At 40.8% G+C, this 19,294-nt stretch overlaps 1 protein-coding gene and 1 long non-coding RNA gene across 8 annotated transcripts in view; one reads left to right on the top strand and one right to left on the bottom strand.

The window, feature by feature from the left end:
- Nucleotides 1–19,294, bottom strand: part of LOC117885729 — an 88,261-nt gene that overhangs the window by 15,513 nt on the left and 53,454 nt on the right. For 2 of the 3 annotated variants that reach the window (XR_004647833.1, XR_004647831.1), the window contains exon 3: nucleotides 10,748–10,870. The exons of the other annotated variant lie outside the window; for it this stretch is intronic. This is a non-coding gene — a long non-coding RNA (uncharacterized LOC117885729). The remainder of the gene's footprint in view (nucleotides 1–10,747; nucleotides 10,871–19,294) is intronic. 3 annotated transcript variants of the gene reach the window in all.
- Nucleotides 1–19,294, top strand: part of EYA2 (EYA transcriptional coactivator and phosphatase 2) — a 153,113-nt gene that overhangs the window by 87,000 nt on the left and 46,819 nt on the right. For all 5 annotated transcript variants that reach the window (XM_034787160.1, XM_034787158.1, XM_034787162.1 and 2 more), the window contains 4 exons: nucleotides 3,135–3,202; nucleotides 6,361–6,538; nucleotides 8,332–8,459; nucleotides 8,973–9,056. In XM_034787160.1, coding sequence (XP_034643051.1) covers nucleotides 3,135–3,202; nucleotides 6,361–6,538; nucleotides 8,332–8,459; nucleotides 8,973–9,056 — 458 coding nt within the window. The remainder of the gene's footprint in view (nucleotides 1–3,134; nucleotides 3,203–6,360; nucleotides 6,539–8,331; nucleotides 8,460–8,972; nucleotides 9,057–19,294) is intronic.

The raw sequence follows: 19,294 nt of genomic DNA, 5'->3' as shown, positions 1-19,294 counted from the left end.
CAAGATCTTTATCAAGCATTCGTAAAACTACAATACCCACCTGGGGAAGTGAGGAAACAGATTGACAGAGCAAGACGGGTACCCAGAAATCACCTACTACAGGACAGGCCCAACAAGGACAATAACAGAACACCACTGGCCATCACATACAGCCCCCAGCTAAAACCTCTCCAGCGCATTATCCACGACCTACAACCTATCCTGGAAAATGATCCCTCACTGTCACAGACCTTGGGAGGCAGGCCAGTCCTTGCTTACAGACAACCCCCCAACCTGAAGCAAATACTCACCAGCAACTACACACCACACCACAGAAACACCAACCCAGGAACCTATCCCTGTAGCAAACCTCGTTGCCTACTCTGTCCCCATATCTACTCTGGCAACAGCATCAGAGGACCCAACCACATCAGCCACACCATCAGGGGCTCATTCACCTGCACATCCACTAATGTCATATATGCCATCATGTGCCAGCAATGCCCCTCTGCCATGTACATTGGCCAAACCGGACAGTCCCTCCGCAAAAGAATAAATGGACACAAATCGGACATCAGGAATGGTAACATACACAAGCCAGTAAGTGAACACTTCAATCTCCCTGGTCATTCTATCACAGATTTAAAAGTCACTGTCATTGAACAAAAAAACTTCAGAAACAGACTTCAAAGAGAAACAGCAGAACTAAAATTCATTTGCAAATTCAACACCATTAATCTGGGCTTGAATAGGGATTGGGAGTGGCTGGCTCACTACAGAAGCAGCTTTTCCTCTCCTGGAATTGACACCTCCTCATCTATTATTGGGAGTGGACTACATCCACCCTGATTGAATTGGCCTTGTCAACACTGGTTCGCCACTTGTGAAGTAACTCCCTGCTCTCCATGTGTCTGTATATAATGTCTGCATCTGTAGCTTTCACTCTATGCATCCGATGAAGTGAGGTTTTTACTCACGAAAGCTTATGCCCAAATAAATCTGTTAGTCTTTAAGGTGCCACCAGACTCTTTGTTGTTTTTGTAGATACAGACTAACACGGCTACCCCCTGATACTTTTCCTCTTCTAATGCCACCAGGGCACGACTCTCTGCTTCAGATCCTCAGCAGTGGACTTCAGTGAATATTGAAGCATTTACACAAACTGAGGACCTGGACCACTGAGTGTATCCAGGGACCCATGCAATTACCAGCACTGCTTGTTTGAAAACCAGGCCTGGCCTATTAATCTCTTAGATTTTGATTTACCCACTGACATGCTTTCTGCATAGGGGTAGACCTGTTTCCCCAGAAAACAAAAAAAGCTATTAATATCTGCAGGTTCTTTTTGATGTGTTTCTCTAGCATCTGAATGGTGTGTGTGTGTGTGTGTGTGTGTGTGTGTGTGTGTGTGTGTAAAAATAATGTGGGATGGTCCCCAGATGAAGAAATGGCAGAGTCTGGCATTCTACAGGGGGCTGCACTGGAAGAAAACTTTAGCTCTTGATCAGCCCATCCTCCCTCCCCCTCCCACTTTTTTTTGTAAGGCTTTTAAAGGCTACATGTGGCGACAAATTAGTTCTGGATGCAGATCCTCCTCCTTGTTTCTTTTTGGCATGAGATTTATTTCTCACTGCATGTGCTTTTGTGACTGCACTTGGCGGGCTGCAGTTTGTTCAGCTGTCCATTCCTCAGCTAATCTAGGGTCTTAAAATAAAAACAAACAAGCCAATCTTTGGAGAAGGCACACCACGTGAAGACATTGAGAGGCATTTGTTTACAACTTCTGGTTAGAGCAGCACTGGTCATAAAGATCCTAACAGTTAGAGAGAGAGAGCAATTCACATGGCACTAGCCAGAGTAAGAAAAATGACGCTCTTATGTGTATCTGCAACTAGGGTCCTCAGGTTCTAGCCTAATAAAACAAAAGGGTGATTAAATGATGTCCAGCCAAGGACCAGGGGCACAAAATAACATCTAGCTTGCAGATCCCAGCTGCCTTCATTACTAATATGAAGTTGAGGCTGCCACAGAGATAATGGGTCACAAAAGGTAATGCTTTCTGGAGGCTGGCGGTTTCCATCAAGATGGAGCACTATATGGTCTTTAGATTGTCTCTGTGTTAGATAGGAGGGTAGCTTACAAGCAGAATTAGGACCAGCTCTGGGAGCTAGCATTGCTTCACAAATTAGGGGACAAACCACATGGTTCTGAGTTATTGTCCTACCACACACACTGAAGGAAGAAGAGCTTTCAGGATGTGGTTCTCCAATCATTTGAAGAGGGAGCTCCTGAAGCTGAAACTTTGTAGACTGCAGTTAAAATAACGGTCTAGACATTTCCAGGGGGCAGAATCTAGGGGATGGGAAGCTTCAGGCTATTCTGTTTCTGCACCACGACCAATTCCCCCTCCCGTCCTCGTTCTGAATTCTCAATCCGCCCCTTCCCCCCACCCCCATCGCTGCACACAGATGCAGTAGCTCTTCCCTCCAGCAGCAGATGCAAATATCACCCAGAGGAAACTATGCAAGAGTGATATGAGGCATCCATCCCTCTTCTTAGTAACACCAGGACTAAGCAGGGCCAATGCTTCCAGTCACTGCTTGCCCAGGAACCTTGACAACGAAATTCTAACCCTGAAAAGAGGCATACAGGTCCAAATTTTCAAACTTCATGTATACTTGGTTTACCAAGACATATATTTGCAGGGTATATGCCTTGCACCTGAAGTCTTTGTTCAACAAACAACTGATGGGATGTACAATTGCAGGTATTTATGTGGATGAAAAGATGTAAACTCTAGAGGCACAGTTTAGGAAGACATTTGGAAAGTTCTTTCCTGATGTATCTTGAAAAATACAAATCATGTTTCACAAGGACCCATGTTGCAAGCTTGTTTTCAACCAAGTTTTCCAGCTTCAGCATACTTCCTGGCTCCATTACATATTTTTAAAATGGATTTTGCGATTACCTTTGAATTCAGCAGTGGCCCAAACCTTGGCATTAGAAGCAATTCCCTAGCTTTCTTGACTTGCCACATACTGCTTTGTAGGATAAATGTATTATTCCTACCATTGTGTGACTGTCGATGTAAGCATATTCTGTTACATTGATTTTAGGAAATCTGTTACATGTAAATGTGATATTATTTTTCACAGGAACATCAGGGATTTACCAAGGAGCCAACGGCCTGACCAATTCTGCAGGATTCAGCACTGTGCATCAGGTACAGCCTCAGAAGTTATTTGCAATGTCTCTTATTTTAAAGACTTAGAGATCTTCCAGGTCAGAGAGACTGCCACAATTTTCACATATATTTAAGGAGGTTAATAGTCTATGTAGTCACAGACACCACCTATATCCATGGATACCTGACCTGGTGATTGACCTAACATCTGGCCTTTTTTGTTTTAAATAAATGGATACATATATGCACAGCAATGGCTCAGCGGGGAGCTTTGCAACGGAGCCCTGCCAAAACTGTATCTCTCACTGCTGGCGTTCTCTGACCTGGGCAGTAATTGGGTTGCACTGTTGAAAGCATTTCAGAATTCTTATGGGGAGCCCATGGTATCATATGATAGCTTTCTTAAAAGCAGTGTCTTTCCATCATCTATAGAGAGCTCTCCCTTTGCACCCTTTCCTCTGGTCTCTTGGCTTTAGGTAATAAATATGAATAAACAAACAATCTGAAAGTGTCATACACAGACCCTGGTGAATCGTGAGCTATCTGAGCCATCTGTACTCTTCCTTATTTGAGTGTACACCTGTCTGTGAGCTTCACACTTTGCATTTGTTGGCACCTTTTTATATATATATATATATATTAGTGTGTGTGTATGTATTATATAAGGCACACACACAATAAGAAAATTCAGGCTGCTTAATAGCCAGTTGCTCAGTTTGGCTGGACCAAACATGAAGACATTGTCCTTAGCAAGTCCTCCCACTGATTGTGGCTCTTGTATTTCTGAAAACAATAGTGGGTTGTTTCTTTGTTTCATATTCTGCTGAAAGACAGTATGGTCAGTAAAGGCCCATAGACATGCACCGGATTGAAGTTTGAAGGTGACCTGCAAAAAGGAAAAATAATTCTGCTTGTGCCTTTTTTTTTTAATGATGGGAAGTGTCCATTGACTGATTCAGTAGGAGTTGGATCAGACCTTAAGAAAAAACGAAAAAAGCTTTAGTTTTCTTTTCAGCTTTATTTTGTATTGGAAACTCAGGTCTGTTTGCCCTTGAGACTCTCTGGTGACTGAGAACTAGTCGAATTATCACATCAGCCTAAAACACGATTAGTTGAGGGAAGGAGGGATTTTTAGTTAACACCTATTTAAAATCAGTGTCGCATGAACATTTCTGAGAAAGCCTCTTTGTTAATAATTCAGTATTCCACCCCTTAAGTTGAAGAGTTAGAGCTCACAAGATTCATCTGAGACCCTTACACTGTCCTGCACAACTGCCAGAGAAGATCAGGTTTGACATTCTTGCTATTTCTGAAGTAAAAAAAAAAAAAATTGACAAATCTTTAAAACAAAAAAATTCCACTTTCAGTCTTTCGTTGTATGTCATGAAGAAGCAAAAATGGGCAAAGACTTACAGTTTAAAAAAAAACATTTGGTAGGCCACCTTCAACCTGTGATTTATTTTTTTCAGGGTTGAAATACCCAAAGCAGAACTATTGTTTAATTTAAAAATAAAAGTATGGTGTTTTTAAACTGCTTTTCCTGATTCTGGCACCCTCATCGGCTCTCCCAACATGAGGGCTACAGCGGTGATAAATAGTCAAACACCAGCAACCACCCCAGCAACCACTACCAACAACCACCCCAGTGTGTTAGACTGTGGCTTGGAGGTCACTGGTACCTGCATCCCCGTACTGCTTTGTCACTCCATTCAGATCAATTGATGTAAATATGCTAGGGTCTGAAATTTACAACAGCAACAACAAAAATCATGTTTTGAAGTGCCCAGAGAGGAATAATCTTGTGTATTTCAATATCCCACCTCCTCACAGGAAAGGAACAGATAGGCAGAATGGAGGGAGGCTATGAAGGGCATATGTGCTCTTGAAAAGCAAAACACAGCTGGAAGGTATTATTTTAGACCTCCTGGCCTTGATGCTGTCCATTTAATTAATGTATATGTCTTATTAAATCCTAGAGTGTGGTAAGTAGTATTCAGTACACTCATCCCTCACGGAGAGGCCCTGTAACTTCAGTTGAGAGCCTAGAAACGTGCTGTATGCTGAACCCAGCAAAGGGACTTATTATTGTGATACTTTTGTTATGGGCCTAATCCAACTCCTACTGAATCAGTCAATGGACACTTCCCATTAACTTCAGGCCTAAGATTGCTTAAAATGTTTCTCTCCCGGGAATTGAGTTCCAGTGAGGTGTATTGGGATTAATCCTCCTCCCTCAACCCCCAAAGATCATCTGTAGTTAACTTACCCGTGGGAAGGGGTGATTGTTTAGGGATTCATTCACTATCAGGGGGTAGCTGTGTTAGTCTGTATCCACAAAAACAACAAGGAGTCCGGTGGCACCTTAAAGACACCTAACGTCCGGTGGCGGCACATCTGTTAGTCTTTAAGGTGCCACTGGACTCCTTGTTATTCACTAACTAAATGGTTTGGAAAACACTTTAAATATTTTCTAGAAATTTCTGTGTGACTTAGTGGATAGAACACTAGACTGGGACTCAGAATCCCTGGGCTCTATTCCTGGCTCTGTCCCTGGCCTGTTTGGTAAACTTGAGCAAATCACGGCACCTCTATGCCTCAGTTTCCCCATCTGTAAAATGGGGATAATGGTACCCTCCTTTGTAAAGGGCTTAGAGATTTATTGATGAAAAGCGCTCTATAAGAGCTGGGTATTATTTTTTTCATTTTGTAACCAGTTCTACAGTTGATCAAAAACTTTGATAACAGGTAGAGGAAAATTGCAAATATTTTTGTGATTTTTTTCCCCCTCTGCATTTTTCACCTGTTCTTTTAATTACTCCTGTGCTTAAAACTGTTTACAGTGGCCACCTGTCTCACCTCAGTCCCTTTTGAAACAGTAGTTCACATCACTCCCCTGCATCAAATTGCTGCACCCTGTGCTCAGAAAGGACCAGCCGTGGTGAACGAATTCCACAGAAAAAGGCAGGGCTTGTTATGACTCCTGACTTCTTGTAAATTCTGCTGGTGCCAATGAAGCAGAAATAGACATGGGCGAAGCAGAAATACCTACCAAAGTGACTTGAACAAGATTCTTTGGAAAAAGTGACCAGATCCCACGACTCTTGAAAGTATCTGCCACATGCATTACCTTACCCACTTGTCTGTGTAGTAAAAGCCTGTGATGCAGAAGGATTACTCATGTCTCTTTTCCCCCAAAGGAATACTCGTCCTATCCAAGCTTTCCTCAAAGCCAGTACTCTCAGTATTACACCTCTTCCTACAACTCTCCTTATGTATCGGCGAATAGCATCAGTCCATCAGCCATCCCGACATCCACATACTCTCTCCAAGAATCTTCACACAACATCACTAGTCAAAGCACAGAATCACTGTCTGGTAGGTGGATACATTATATTATTTAAAACCAATTCACTGTTTTACAAGCTCAATCATCTGTGGGCACAAATAATACAACTTTGCTGTCTGATTTGTGAGCGTATAAATTTACACCAACAAATTAAAGTTCATGGCAAAGTTCTGTTACTTACACCTGCAATTTTGCACATGTCCTTTGTGGGGGCAAAGGATGATGACTTTACAACTGCAGGCACAACTTTAGAGAACAATTTAGAAAATGTCAGCTCTATAAGAATAAGCCACGTTCTTTTCATGAGTATTTCTTAATTGCTTCCTATAGCTTAAATGTGTTCCTGGTGTGAGTGGTCTCACACCTTCAAATAAAAGATGATATAGAAAGGGAAAATGTTATTAATCATGACTTTTAAACAATAGCCTAGTGTGTTAACAGATAGTTTTTATTAGTGATGAGCCCAACCCAAAATCCTATATCCAAACACATCCAAAATCTAAAAAGTTCCTAACTTTGCAGCCTCCTTCTAGTTTTTAGCTAATTTCTAACCACTAAACGTAATATCCGACTTCATAAGTATGTTAAAAGGAATTCAAGTGATTCTCTCTTAAAAAAAAATCAAGAGAAAACAGGTTGAGTTAAATGTCAATTATGAATTCCACATATGGCATCAATACCTTTGAAATTATCTCGGCTCTCCTGGAGTGCTTACTTTTCAGACTCTGAGGGCTCAAGCGGTCTATGGAATTACTGACAGATCATTATCCTCCTATGTACTGTCTGAATACAGCTTTCAGATGTCACTTTTCCACTAAAGTTTTCATTGGCATGCAATAACATTTATATAAAATACCACATAATTTGTGGATGATCACAATATACGCCCATTGTATGGTCTGCTGACTTATGGAACAAATCCGAACATCTGTGGTTGTTCAAAAAGAAAAATAAACTAATATTGCTTTTAAAAAGTGATCGCAGATTGCTCTAAAAGCAGTTGGAGGATTTTCTATTCCTTAGATCTTATCTCAGCCTACTTGAGAAACGGTGATTTCAAAGAGGCTTGTTAGGAACAACCCAAACTCTCCTTAAGAAGAGTGCATCTGTACCAGGAGGGTTGAGAGGCCACAAGTTAGCAAGGTGACAAGAAAAATGTTTGAAAAGGATTTGTAATTTAACGTAAGTGATATCTAGAGAGTTTTATGAAAGTGAATCCTATCAATTGATACTTTACATAGTGACCTTCACCTCTGGTTTCTTCTCAAGTGTTTCTAAACTGCTGTACCGTCTGTCCTCTGATAAACAGCTAAACTGGATTAAAACACACATGTATTTGGGAATATTCTAGAGCTGGGTTTTTAAACTATTTTTTGTTGTTGAAAAATGGCCTTTTTAATAATGAAAATTCATTGGGAAAAAAAATCATGTTTTGAAATTTTGTTTTTTTTACTTCCCCATTTCCAATGGAAAAGAGAAAAAGGGAGAAAGGAAACCCCAGAATACCAAAAAAAACCCCTGATTTTAAAAAGTGAAAATTTTCAAAAAAATGAAATCTCATGTATGTTTTTTTAACGTGAAAATATATTTTCTTAAATGTTTGTGAAATGTTTCTATTGTTTGACCCATTCAAACACAAACCTTTGGAACAAACTTTTTTTTTTTTTAAGTGGTTTGTGCAATAGCTAAATACCAAATATCAAAGCAGTTGTCACGCCTTTGCTAAAAGATACTTCTTGGATAACATAAAAGTATCGCAAGAACCACACGTGAAAGGTTGCAAATTTTAGGCTTTCAGCGGGATCCCTTTTTCTCTCAATAGGGGAATATGCAACCACACCAGTAAAAGATACAGAAACAGACAGGCAACACCGAGGGTCTGATGGAAAGTTACGAGGCCGATCAAAAAGAAGCAACGATCCTTCCCCTACAGTTGACAATGAGATTGAGGTAATAATATTAATTCCTTTTGATAGTAAATCCAGCCAAGAGAAATTGCTACGTTGATTTACAAATAATCTGCTGTTAGACTAGAGAACAGTATGCGCCAAAACATAGGCAAGATGTTTGAGACTATAGCCACCATGGCTGATGTAGTTTTAAAAGAAAAATGATTGTTGTCTCAGTGTAATTGTCATAGGCAAAATTTTGCACTCTGGCTTTTAAGGCAGCGTTGGATTTTGTTATTTTGCTCTCCTGACATAATATCCTACTGGGATTTCTATGCATATTGGGATAGCAGATTGTCAGAGCGTATATGGAATCGGAGAGCAGAGTTTGGAGTTTTTTTGTTTGTTTTTTTACCAACCTTAAAAAGGCATCTATGATCAATGTTTAAAGTGGTTTTGTTACCTTAAAAAAGTTGTAGCCACGTAATATTTTTTCTTAATTAAATGCACTCCTGAAGATGCTTAACGTGTGAATGTATTTGTCTCTTTCCCTCCTCCTTGTCTTTCATCACAGCGGGTGTTTGTGTGGGATTTGGATGAGACGATAATTATTTTTCACTCCTTACTCACGGGAACCTTTGCATCCAGATATGGGAAGGTAAAATTTAATTCATATTTTTTTAACATTATTGTTTGTCAAGCAAAATTGCATTGGGAATTGTGGGGGCAGTTAATAAGGCAGCTTTTCTAACAGATGCTGCCCATTTTGTTCAGACGGATTTTGTTATAAATAAATCCAGTGGTATTTCCCTCAAACATGTGAAAATTTAATTTAGTTTCCCTTTATATTGTATGTAGCCCCGCTTCTTCAAAAGCTTGCATTGTTCAGTTGCTGCTAGATAGGACACTGAGCTGTTGTTCTTTCAAGGCCTTTCTCCTAGGAGAAATAACTTATCCAGCAGCCAGAAAATAGTAACTCTAGCCTGCACACAGTAATATTTTCTGCTGGTCTATTGTTTTCATAAGAATCTCAGACAAATGATTTCTTTTTTTTAAGAGACTTTTTATATTGATTAACCCAAGTTCATTCCAAGTGTAGCATTGCATCTTCCCACTAACGATCTCAGATGGCCACTTAAGGCTAGATTTTTAAAGGTATTTAGGCACATGAGTAGGATTCTCAAAAGGGCCTAGGGCCTACTAGCCCCAGTCGGCATCTTTAGGGTACATAAATACCTTTGAAAATCTGGTGTTTAAGCTGATGGTGGCATTTATTTAGCAAGCCCTATCTGTAATTAATAGAGGAAGCTTTGAAATACACTGAACTTGGCTGCTAAGGAATTCTGAAGTAGCAGGTACTTAATAATAATAGTGCCTATACCTCATTTATTTGTATGGCAGTTTTCCTATTATAAATTCTTGTTCAAATGACTGAGTTACATAATGTCAAGCATTTTTAAGTGAAGAGAGAGAAAAAGACAATATCATTACCTAATTAAAGGTGGATAACCTATTTGACAACTGTTTCTGCATATGACTTTTAACATTGCAGCTTCATTGAGAGATTGGCAAATAATCCTATTTCTCTTTAGAAACTAGAAATATGATTTGACATCATTTTATGGCTTTACCAGCTGTACTTGATTTATGATGGTTATAACAACCTGGATGTGTAATTAGTGAGATAGATTTATTGTCCGCTGTTAGATGTGCACACTTGTAAAGGATATAAAATGGTGTTTGTGGTGCAGAAATCCACTGCAGCATTTGGAATGCCACTAACACTTCTAGCAGCACCTTCTGAAAATCAAGCACACATTTCCGAACAGGGATTTATTCAGGCCTATGTTGTACAGGGCAATTGGAATCGTTTCTTTTCCCACTGAATGTAATGAATGAGACAATTTGCAGCAGACATTGTGTAAGTTCTCACCTGGCTGCATGCAAAAAATAGAAAAGGAACAGGCAAGATAGAGAAAAATAAACTTGTGCAATCATACCGAGGATTGAGTTTTGGTGGTAAATGGCTGATGGAGAATTTCCATAATGGAGGGCAACTTCATGCTGGTGCAAAGTCAGCTCCTGTGCTAGCCGTCCTGGGCACAGGAAGTATGTCGGGGCAAGGTAATTCAATGGTGGTGATTGAGCTCAGTTACATTGTACAGATCCTCTACTAAGATGAGATGACCTGGAGCATATCGCACTGGGGCCAACATAGACTCGTCTCTGGATCAGGGAGCTGTAATTGAGGCTATGTGAACATAGGCTGCATATTCTGAAAGAGCATATGCGAAGGTTAGGGAGAACCAAGAAAGTGAACTTTAGGTTAGGATTTTCAAAAGCACTTACCATGGACATAACTATTCCCATTGACTTCAGTGGTAAAACTCATGTTGATTTCAGTGGGAGTCTTACCCTTCACTTCAATGGAAGGCAGAGTTAGGGTAATCCTGAGGACTTTTGAAAACCTGCCTGCATAAGGGATTGAGGGGAGAAAATAGGAAAATGAAAACACACAAGGCTGTCCAGTATGAAAATGCTCTATGGAAAATAAAGGGAGAACCTTTCCATAGGATAGTTCTTAAGCATTCTGTAGAATAGAGAATTATAGAATTTGAAGGGCTGGTTAAAAATATTGTTAGAAAGGCTCTCCTTTGCTGTTAAGTTCTAAAAGATTTTTTGAATAACTTTTATAGAACCCCATTGAATTTCTACAGATCCTACTGGTTTCATCTCTTTTGAATTCCATAGAACTTTTCTATAAGGAAAATGGCTCAAAACTAAAACGATGATTAACCAAGGTTTTGATCTAAAAACCCACATTGAAATAAATTGATTTTGGATCAGGCTCTAAGTCAAAAGGGAAATGGAACACACACCAAACTTCTGTCATGGGAACCATTAAATAATAAACCCAATCCAGAAGTGTTTAAGCAAGTTGAATTCACAAATATGAGAGAAGCAGCCAAGACAGAGTGGAATAGAGCTCCAAAATTTCATACCTGAATAATACAGAAAGTATTAATCTCCGATATCCAGGCCTAAAATTTATTATTTTTATCTATAATCGATATTAAAGATAAACATGCCTCTTATTAGACAGACACATTAATAATTAAATCTCCCTCTTCTACTGGGGCAGCTGGGATTAGAACCATTGCTCTCTCACCTCCAAAAGCACACACTTCTACCAGCAGTACCTCATTGACCATACTAGTAGGGTAGAGCTGACCGAAACCTCTTTTGCAAAACAAAAAAAAAAGTTCACAGTATTTTCCAGGTTTCATCAAAACTTTGTTTTGGTTGAAATTTTCTGACCACATCTAGTGCTGGAGCTCCTAGTTATTCTCTCCAAGTCACAACTATAAGGCGGGAACATCCCACTCAAAGCCAGGCCATTCCTTAGATAATGAGCTCCTTGGAGCAGAGACTGTCCTCTGGAAGTGTTTGGAAAGCACTGAGCACGTAGCAGCAATAAATAATAATAACAATTGCAGCACAAGGTGGACTGATCACTTGCCCATGGTCAAACAGCATATTAATGGCTGAGCTGGACTTCTGCTTCTACTTATCTCCCAGCCTCAGTCCTCTGCTCTGGCCAACAGACTATTCAGCCTCCTTATATTTAATCTTAATGGGTTTCCCATGCAGTCCCTACAACATATCCCCTCTGTTGGAAACCAAAAGTGGCCTGTGAGCTCCAGGTCTCCCTTTACTTTCTTTCCAGGTATTTTTTTCACAAACAAATGTCAACAGATGGGATAAAGTTTTTTTTAAAAGTGTTTCCTATGCCTTAGAGAGGGGGCTGGGGGAGGAGCAGCTGTAGGAAAGGTGAGACTTGCAGTACAATGGACGCTTCTGTGCACCTATGAGTTGTGTCTGTATTGTGAGAGGTCACCATGTCATCCTGGAAGTCAAAAGATAGCCTTACAGGTCTGTCGCATCTTACGCGCATTGAACATGCGCAATTTCAGCTTTATGTGGTCGGCAAAAACAAAAAAAAAAGAGAAAAATAACAATTTTAATACTGTACCTGTAGTGCGGGCGATTCTGCCCGCCATTACACTCAATGTAATTTTGACTATACGCGATTTTCGCTTTACGCGCTGACTGCGGAACGTAACCCCAGCGTAAGATGCGACAGACCTGTTGCCTGCCCAGAACTGGGCCTCGAGATGGCAAACGGGTTCGTTGCCCGGTGTGCTTGGCACCAATAAAGACACCGAGGGGAGAAAGCAAGTCAAGTTTATTTCAGAGCTCTGAAATGGCACTAGGAGACCAGCATGTCTCAGATCAAGTGCAGCACATACAAATAAAATTTTCCCTTTTATATTCCAAGCTGTTTCTGTGTAAGCCTTTGTTCTGTTACTCCCTCTTACCCCTCCCACCCCTCCCTTCTGTAGCAGTTACAATTAGAAAAGTTCCCATTCGTCTGCTTATCTTTTGGCCTTGCAAGGCCTGTTTACAGCAGCTGCCTGCTAGAAAAGCTGACCCTTACATTTCTGCTTCAGCATGTAAGCAGTTAGCATAGAAGTAGGTGAGAGTTCACAAGATGGAGTTCTGTGGTTCAGGTAGGCCCAGAGCAGAAGAGCTTCATCGGCACTTTTGGCCTTCCACTCTCCCGAGTTACCTGGTAGCTATGCCTGGTGACACCAACAGACCTGTATATGCTGAGAGTACAATTCCCAGCTGAGCCTGTCAGGACAGAGGCTGGTCCTCAGTTGCCATGCTTGTGATTAAGGGGATGTGCCATTGCTATTCCCATTGTGAAGTGGAATAGCTATCAAAATAACAAAATATCTTCCATGTGCAGGTAAAGTGAGTTTTTGTTCTAGCTGAATGTGGTAAAGAAACTGGCAAGCAGGAGAAAATTTCTCCACCCCTTTGCCTCTCAGCAGGAGGCCCCTGGATGCAGAGGTTCCACCACTATATTCAATTAACCCTGAATACTGTATTCAGTAGAGTTTAGAAACCTGTTCGACAGGCTTCTGCTTACAGTATGGGTGTAGAGTATTTGCTGTGAGACTAGAATGCTCAATAGACATAGCAGTTCATTTTTATGGCTTAATATACACCCCACCCAGCCTTTCTAATCCCTTAGGCGCATATTAAAGAGAGCTTCCATGCAGTAGAAAGGATGATTGCACTCTTTACTAGTCTGTAAAGAACTGAACACTGAAGTACAGGCCTCTGAGGAAAACACAAGGGGAAATAAGTGAGTTAAAACCAGTTGCATTGTTACTAGCACTTTAGCTGAATTCAGTGCAGAGGTCTCAGACAGGAGGATGGTATGTTACCAGGTTTGGCCTCTCGTTCCAAGTTTTGGGTTGAAATAACCAGACACAGGGCAGAAAAGTGACTCTTTAGGTGCTGTTAATTTAATACTTGGTAAAGGAAGTAGCAAATACTCTTGTCAAGAGAATTCATTGACCTATTTTCCTCTCCCTGTGCCCAAATTTTGGGAAATTTCTAAACCCGTTCCTCATAGCTTCTATAACCTTAAGTGTCAACAGATTTTTTAATTTGCACATCCCAGTTGTTAGGGGTCTTTTCTGCATTCCTTCCCAGTAGCAGTGAAACACAATTATTTGATAGTTCACTCTAACACTTCTTTAATGAATGAAAAAGAGGGACACTAAATATGTTTTTTTTACCCAGCTGCTGGCATGTTAAGTAGGGGATAATAATACTTCCTTACTCCCACACTTTTTCTGTTTTGTATATTTAGACTAAGGGTACATCTACACTACAGGGGGGAGTCGATTTAAGATACGGAAATTCAGCTACGTGAATAGCGTAGCTGAATTCGACGTATCGCAGCCGACTTACCCCATTGTGAGGACGGCGGCAAAATCGACTTCTGCGGCTTTCTGTCGGCAGCGCTTACTACCACCTCCGCTGGTGGAGTAAGAGCGCCGATTCGGGGATCGATTGTCGCGTCCCATTGGGACGCGATAAATCGATCCCCGAGAGGTCGATTTCTACCCGCCAATTCAGGCGGGTAGTATAGACCTAGCCAAAGTTCTTTAGGGCAGGTAATGTCTCTTACTCTGTTAGTATAGTGCCTAGCACGATGGTGCCCTAATCTTAGGTGGGGGTCTCTGAGTGCTACTGTAACATTTAAAAAAAGTGACTGATGAACTGAATCTAATATTATAATTACTCCTTCCATATAACAAGCCTTGGGGACAAATGGAATGGATTTCAATTTAGCACTGAATTACAAAACTGAAAATTTCAGAAAACAGCTGATGTTGCTACCAGAACATGGAATTTTGATGGATCTTCATCAGCCCTTTAATATTGTCTAAAAGTCAACAAGGGGTTTTGAGCTGTAAATTTGAATGTAAGATGCACATTAACTTCTGGAATTAGTCAGCATCTCAGATTGACTTGATTTTAACAGACACCACTGCAAATGCATAACAGAGCACATTGTGTCTAATTTTTAAACAAAAACCTTGGAAACAGTTATGCCCTGACACTCATTTTCTGGATGTTAGTTTATTTAGAATGGGGGAATTTATAATTAGCTGTTTCTTATACTATACCATCTCAGGCTTTATCTGTCTGGGGGATTTATCTCAATTCCAGCCATCAGTAGCCAGCAACCGCCAGTGCAAAGCATATGGTAGGCAAGGAAAGCACAGAGGAATTTATCCCAGTTTCAAACAGGTGTAATCTGTACCACTGCAAATACTAAAGCTGGTTGGAAATTTTCTAATTTGAATGTTTTTCCATTGGAAAATGTCAATCTGTCAAAAGCTTGTATTTTTGCAGAAATTAATCAATTTCAACTAATCTTATGAGATAACACAGGCAAGGTTGGCTGTCTTGCGCTGTATTTTGGGTTCAAACAATGATCCCTGGATTACAAAGTGAAATTCATCTAGAATCACCAGGTTCAAGTTGAAGTGAGGTTAAACCTACTGAGTTTTATACAGCTTCCACCCAAAACTATACATTGGCTCAAGATTGCCCAAAACTGAGCATAGATTCACTGCACCTTGACAAACATGGCCAGATTTCCAGTTTTAAAATAAAACCCTGAAACTAAGTGGTTTGCAGTTTAACTATGCCTGTTTGGTCCATCTTTACTTAGGAACACTGAGGAAACTTTAGGGAACAAACGGAGAATTCCAGTAAGCTGAAAGGAAAAGTGTCTTCCTGGTGAGCATTATTCGACTGTGGAATAAACTTTCCGAGGAAAGTGGTGAAAGCTCCATCATTGGGACACTTTAAAACTAGCCTGGGAAAAGCACTAGGAAACATACTGTAGGGAATAATCCTCTGTATCCACAGTGTCTCTGCTCTGTGTAACCTCATTAGTGACAGGTTCAAGTCTGAGGGAGAGCCTGAACCAGAGTTTCACCACCCCTTACAGTATATTTCTGGGTTTTCCTAGTTTCTTGTATGCTTGATTGACTTTTGAGATTTCTACTCCAACAGCAGCTTTAAGGCATTTTCAATGGGACCTTGGGGAATTAGGTGCCCAATTCCATTGACTTTCCATGGGAATTAGATGCTTAACTCTCTCATGACTAAGTCTGGCCAGAAAACAAGAATTCTGTTTCACAGAGAATTTCCAGGTTTCAGTATTTGGTTTCGTATTGGGACAAACCTGAGATCTTTTTAATTTTTTTCATGGAAAAACAAGGGAGAGAGACCTCCCCCAGAGTAGCCAGTAATCCATTCATTTGGGATGTGGAAGACCCACGTTTAAATTCCTGCTCTGCCTGATTTGGAGCAAAAGTTTAACGTGGGTGTCTTCCCACATCCCATGTGATTACCCTAACCACTGGGCTATTGGCTATCCTGGGGTGGGTGGGTGTCTCTTGTTTTGTCCAGAAACTCCATCCTGGACCTAAGAAACCTTCCTGACAAAAGGGAATTGGCATTTTCAGAAAAAAATATTTCATCCAAGAACTTCTGACCAGTTGTACACAAGGCCCTTTCAAAATCCCAGCCCTGATTTTCTTTCTGCCTTCACTTTTATGCCTAAAACAGCTTGTGCTGTGCATTGCCGTGTGCTCATACAGGCCCCCAAAGCTACTATCCAATTGAAACACCATAGGGATTTAATCAAATCTGATGGTGATTCATGGTTCTAATGGCTGGATCTGTCCTTTACTACTTTACAAACTGAGAAGGAATAAAAAGCCATTTTATTACTTGGCAGTTAAAAACTATTTGTAGAAGTTGCTAAGGTTCAAATCAAAAGCGCTCTCCCTTGAGGACTATTAGTTAATTCAAAGTGCCAAGGGATTTCCCCCCAACCCCCCATTCTTCTTCTTTTGCTTGAGATGTGGCCCTATATCACTGCTGCTGTTCAAACATCTAAGAGTTTTCTGTTCCTTTGACAAACATGAGCCAAAGTGCTTAAGGACATCTGTTTATTTTATTTCTTTAATGAGAAAACCTTCCAATTTCTCCCTGGCTCAGCTGTGTTTATTTACATTTTGTTAGTCATATGTGCTGGGTACCTCACGACATTAACAACCTGCAGAGACCTAGGCTGAAGCCTGCTAGCAGGCATCCTGGTCAAAAAGGCAGAATAAGCCCTTCCTAAGGAAAACAGAGTCCCTGGAACTCTATAAAATAGATTTTCAAAACAAATACAGCCTAATTCACTCAGTAGATCCTGGATTAAGTCAAGATGAATACAATTTGGGAAGGATTTTCTGAGGAAGTTGGAGATTTTTTTACCCACTGGAGGCTAAACTTTGTATTTAATGCCTTTTTAAGTTAAATAAGAAAAGCATTTAGCCATTGCAGGTAATAAAGAGTCTGTTATTTTAGACATGTCATTGTATCAATTATTAGTTCATTATTGGGGAGAGGGCAGACTATATAAGGATAAATAATTGCAGTGATTCAGTTATTTTCTAATGTGTATTTTGGGAGCAAACTTCTTTATTAATAATTTCTGCTGACAGGAAGCAGGAATGCAAAATAGGAAAGACAGACCCATGACAGTTTGAAAGATGGGCACAGGAGATGTTCTGAAGTGCTTTTATAGATTTAATCTCTTGTAGAAAAGTTTACGTAAACCAGGGATTTTCCAAGCAGAGTACGTGTGTGGCATCTAGGAGTATTAAAGGATTATTTCTATCTTAAAATACATTTCAGAAATGGTGCTGGATTCCTAGCTAAGAAGACCTGCTCCTGAGCATCTCTAAATCGTGACATTTTGTTTTCTTCTAATATTTTAGGGGCAGGCATTAAAAACCTTAACTTCCTCATGTAAAATGCAGGCACAAACAGGTAATTCTATATGTGCTACACCTGTTGTAAATGTTTGGTGTCCATTATTACCCATCTCCACCCAGGTGCACAGTGTTTTGCATGTGGCCTTCAGGGGCTTGTTTGAGAAAATGTGGCCCTTTTCTTTGTGTGGGGTTTTTGATGAGAATTTTTACATTCCTGATGAGGGAGAAGGGAGGGTGATGAGAAATAAATTGTAGACTGACAAAACCTTTGAGCATAAGCCCTTTCATATGCCTTAATAACAGGAATTATTTCCCATCGCACTTAAGAACCATATGCCTCTGCAGTTTTGAGGATAGATTTTTTTCTGATCAATAGACTCCTGGGGTTTTGCTCAGAGATCCTTTGAATTGCCATGAAATTCTTGTCGCTGTGTCATAAGCTGCACATTTAAAGCAGGGACATACTTGGGGCTAGTGTTGACAGAGCTAAAGCGGATGGACTACTGTGCCTATCTGCTCAATGAATGAACTTTATCCATCTTCGGATAAAAAGTAGAACAACTTCAAGGCATTGTCCCCAACTATATCTGGACAGGTACATGCATATAAAGGCAGGAGTGGAGTCTCTTATGTAAGACTCCAGCCAGTGAGACCAGAAGCAGTCAAAGCAGGACTGCTGCACTGGGGAGCAAAATGGAGTCCAACTGGGGCCAACCCTCCCCCAAGCATGTCCTGGATGCAGATCTGGGTTGGGGAGACCCTTCCAATCTGTGGGTCCAAGGAACCAGAGGGTGTCTTCCCATGCCACCCCCACAATGTGGCCTGCAGGAAAAACTGCAGGAGAGGAGCCAGACACAAGGATCAGAAGCTGCACAAGCAGGGACCTCTGGACATTCAGAGAACTTTCCATCATTTCGGCTGGAGTTTTTCTGCCCTGTGCTGAATGGCTGTTTGCTCTCATCTTCGCCCTCCCCCTTCTCCACTGTCTCTTTGCCTCATCTTTACTCCACACCTGCCCATGTGTTCTGTCCCTTTCCCTACCCCGTGTCTGTCTTGTCTATTTAGATTGAAAGCTCTACGGGGCAGGGACCATCTACTACTCAGTGTCTGTACAGCACTTAGCACAATGGGACCCTATTCTTGGTTGGCCCTCAGGTGCTACTGTAATAAATGTGATTAATAACTAACATATAGTGCTGCACTGGACTTCAACATGCTGCTGCTGTGTGAAAAGTGACACAGGATGGATAGCACGATACTGCCATTTTCAATCTGACTTCCATGTGTCCGAGTTAAGTCTGCTGCTTGGATAACAAAAGAGCAAAAAAGAGTTTTTAATCTAAAGAAACTGCCTTTTGGTTTCATCACTGCCATGCGTGCATATATACACACTCAAAAGGGAAAAAGAGGTTTCACTTTGTTTTGCCAAGATGAGAAGGCAGGATTTCTCTTGACAGCTTCAATGGTTTTGCCTGCTGAGATGATGCTTTCACCCATCTCTGGCCATACCTCAAATAAACATGTGACACACAAGTCCGCTGTAAGAGATTGAACTTTATTTCCTGGCCCAAGTCACTTGACCCTAAATATGCCTGTCTTCTGGAAGGAGGTCTCACGTCCATGGCTCTGCATCTGGCACTTGGAAATTATTTTGAAACACATTAAAATGGTGCAGGACAGAGATGTA

Source organism: Trachemys scripta, chromosome 12 (genome assembly GCF_013100865.1).
Source record: "Trachemys scripta elegans isolate TJP31775 chromosome 12, CAS_Tse_1.0, whole genome shotgun sequence".
NCBI lineage: Eukaryota > Metazoa > Chordata > Testudines > Emydidae > Trachemys > Trachemys scripta.
This window is presented reverse-complemented; position numbering and strand designations above follow the sequence as displayed.